The sequence below is a fragment of the Myotis davidii genome, unplaced genomic scaffold (assembly GCF_000327345.1).
Source record: "Myotis davidii unplaced genomic scaffold, ASM32734v1 scaffold355, whole genome shotgun sequence".
NCBI lineage: Eukaryota > Metazoa > Chordata > Mammalia > Chiroptera > Vespertilionidae > Myotis > Myotis davidii.
In genome coordinates this window covers 600069-600290 of record NW_006286818.1, presented here as the reverse complement: position 1 = coordinate 600290, position 222 = coordinate 600069, and the positions used below count along the sequence as shown (strand labels likewise).

The following is a 222-nucleotide window of genomic DNA, read 5'->3' as shown; positions in this document are numbered from 1 at the left end:
CTGCCCTCCCCGTCCCTAAACCCTGACCCAACTTTCCTGGTTCCTTTCACTCCCTACAACCCAGACGCGCCCGCCATCCAGGCGTTGAATGGGGGAAAATTAATAATAAAAAGGCAGCGCTCACCTGGGAGGAAGAAGGCGGCCAAGCCGAGAGCGAGTCCCCACCAGCGTCCAGCCTCGTCCGCAAGCCCTCGCGGAGCCATCGGGGCCCGGAGGTCCGGC

General features: G+C 63.1%; 1 protein-coding gene across 1 annotated transcript in view; it reads right to left on the bottom strand.

Moving 5' to 3' along the window:
- The window catches only part of PVRL1 (poliovirus receptor-related 1 (herpesvirus entry mediator C)), an 82602-nt gene extending 82386 nt beyond the window's left edge, over window positions 1–216 (bottom strand). Inside the window, exon 1 of the mRNA XM_015560626.1 lies at window positions 125–216. Within this exon, the coding sequence (XP_015416112.1) occupies window positions 125–203 (79 nt within the window). The 5' untranslated portion in view covers window positions 204–216. The remainder of the gene's footprint in view (window positions 1–124) is intronic.
- Between the last annotated feature and the right edge of the window lie 6 nt (window positions 217–222).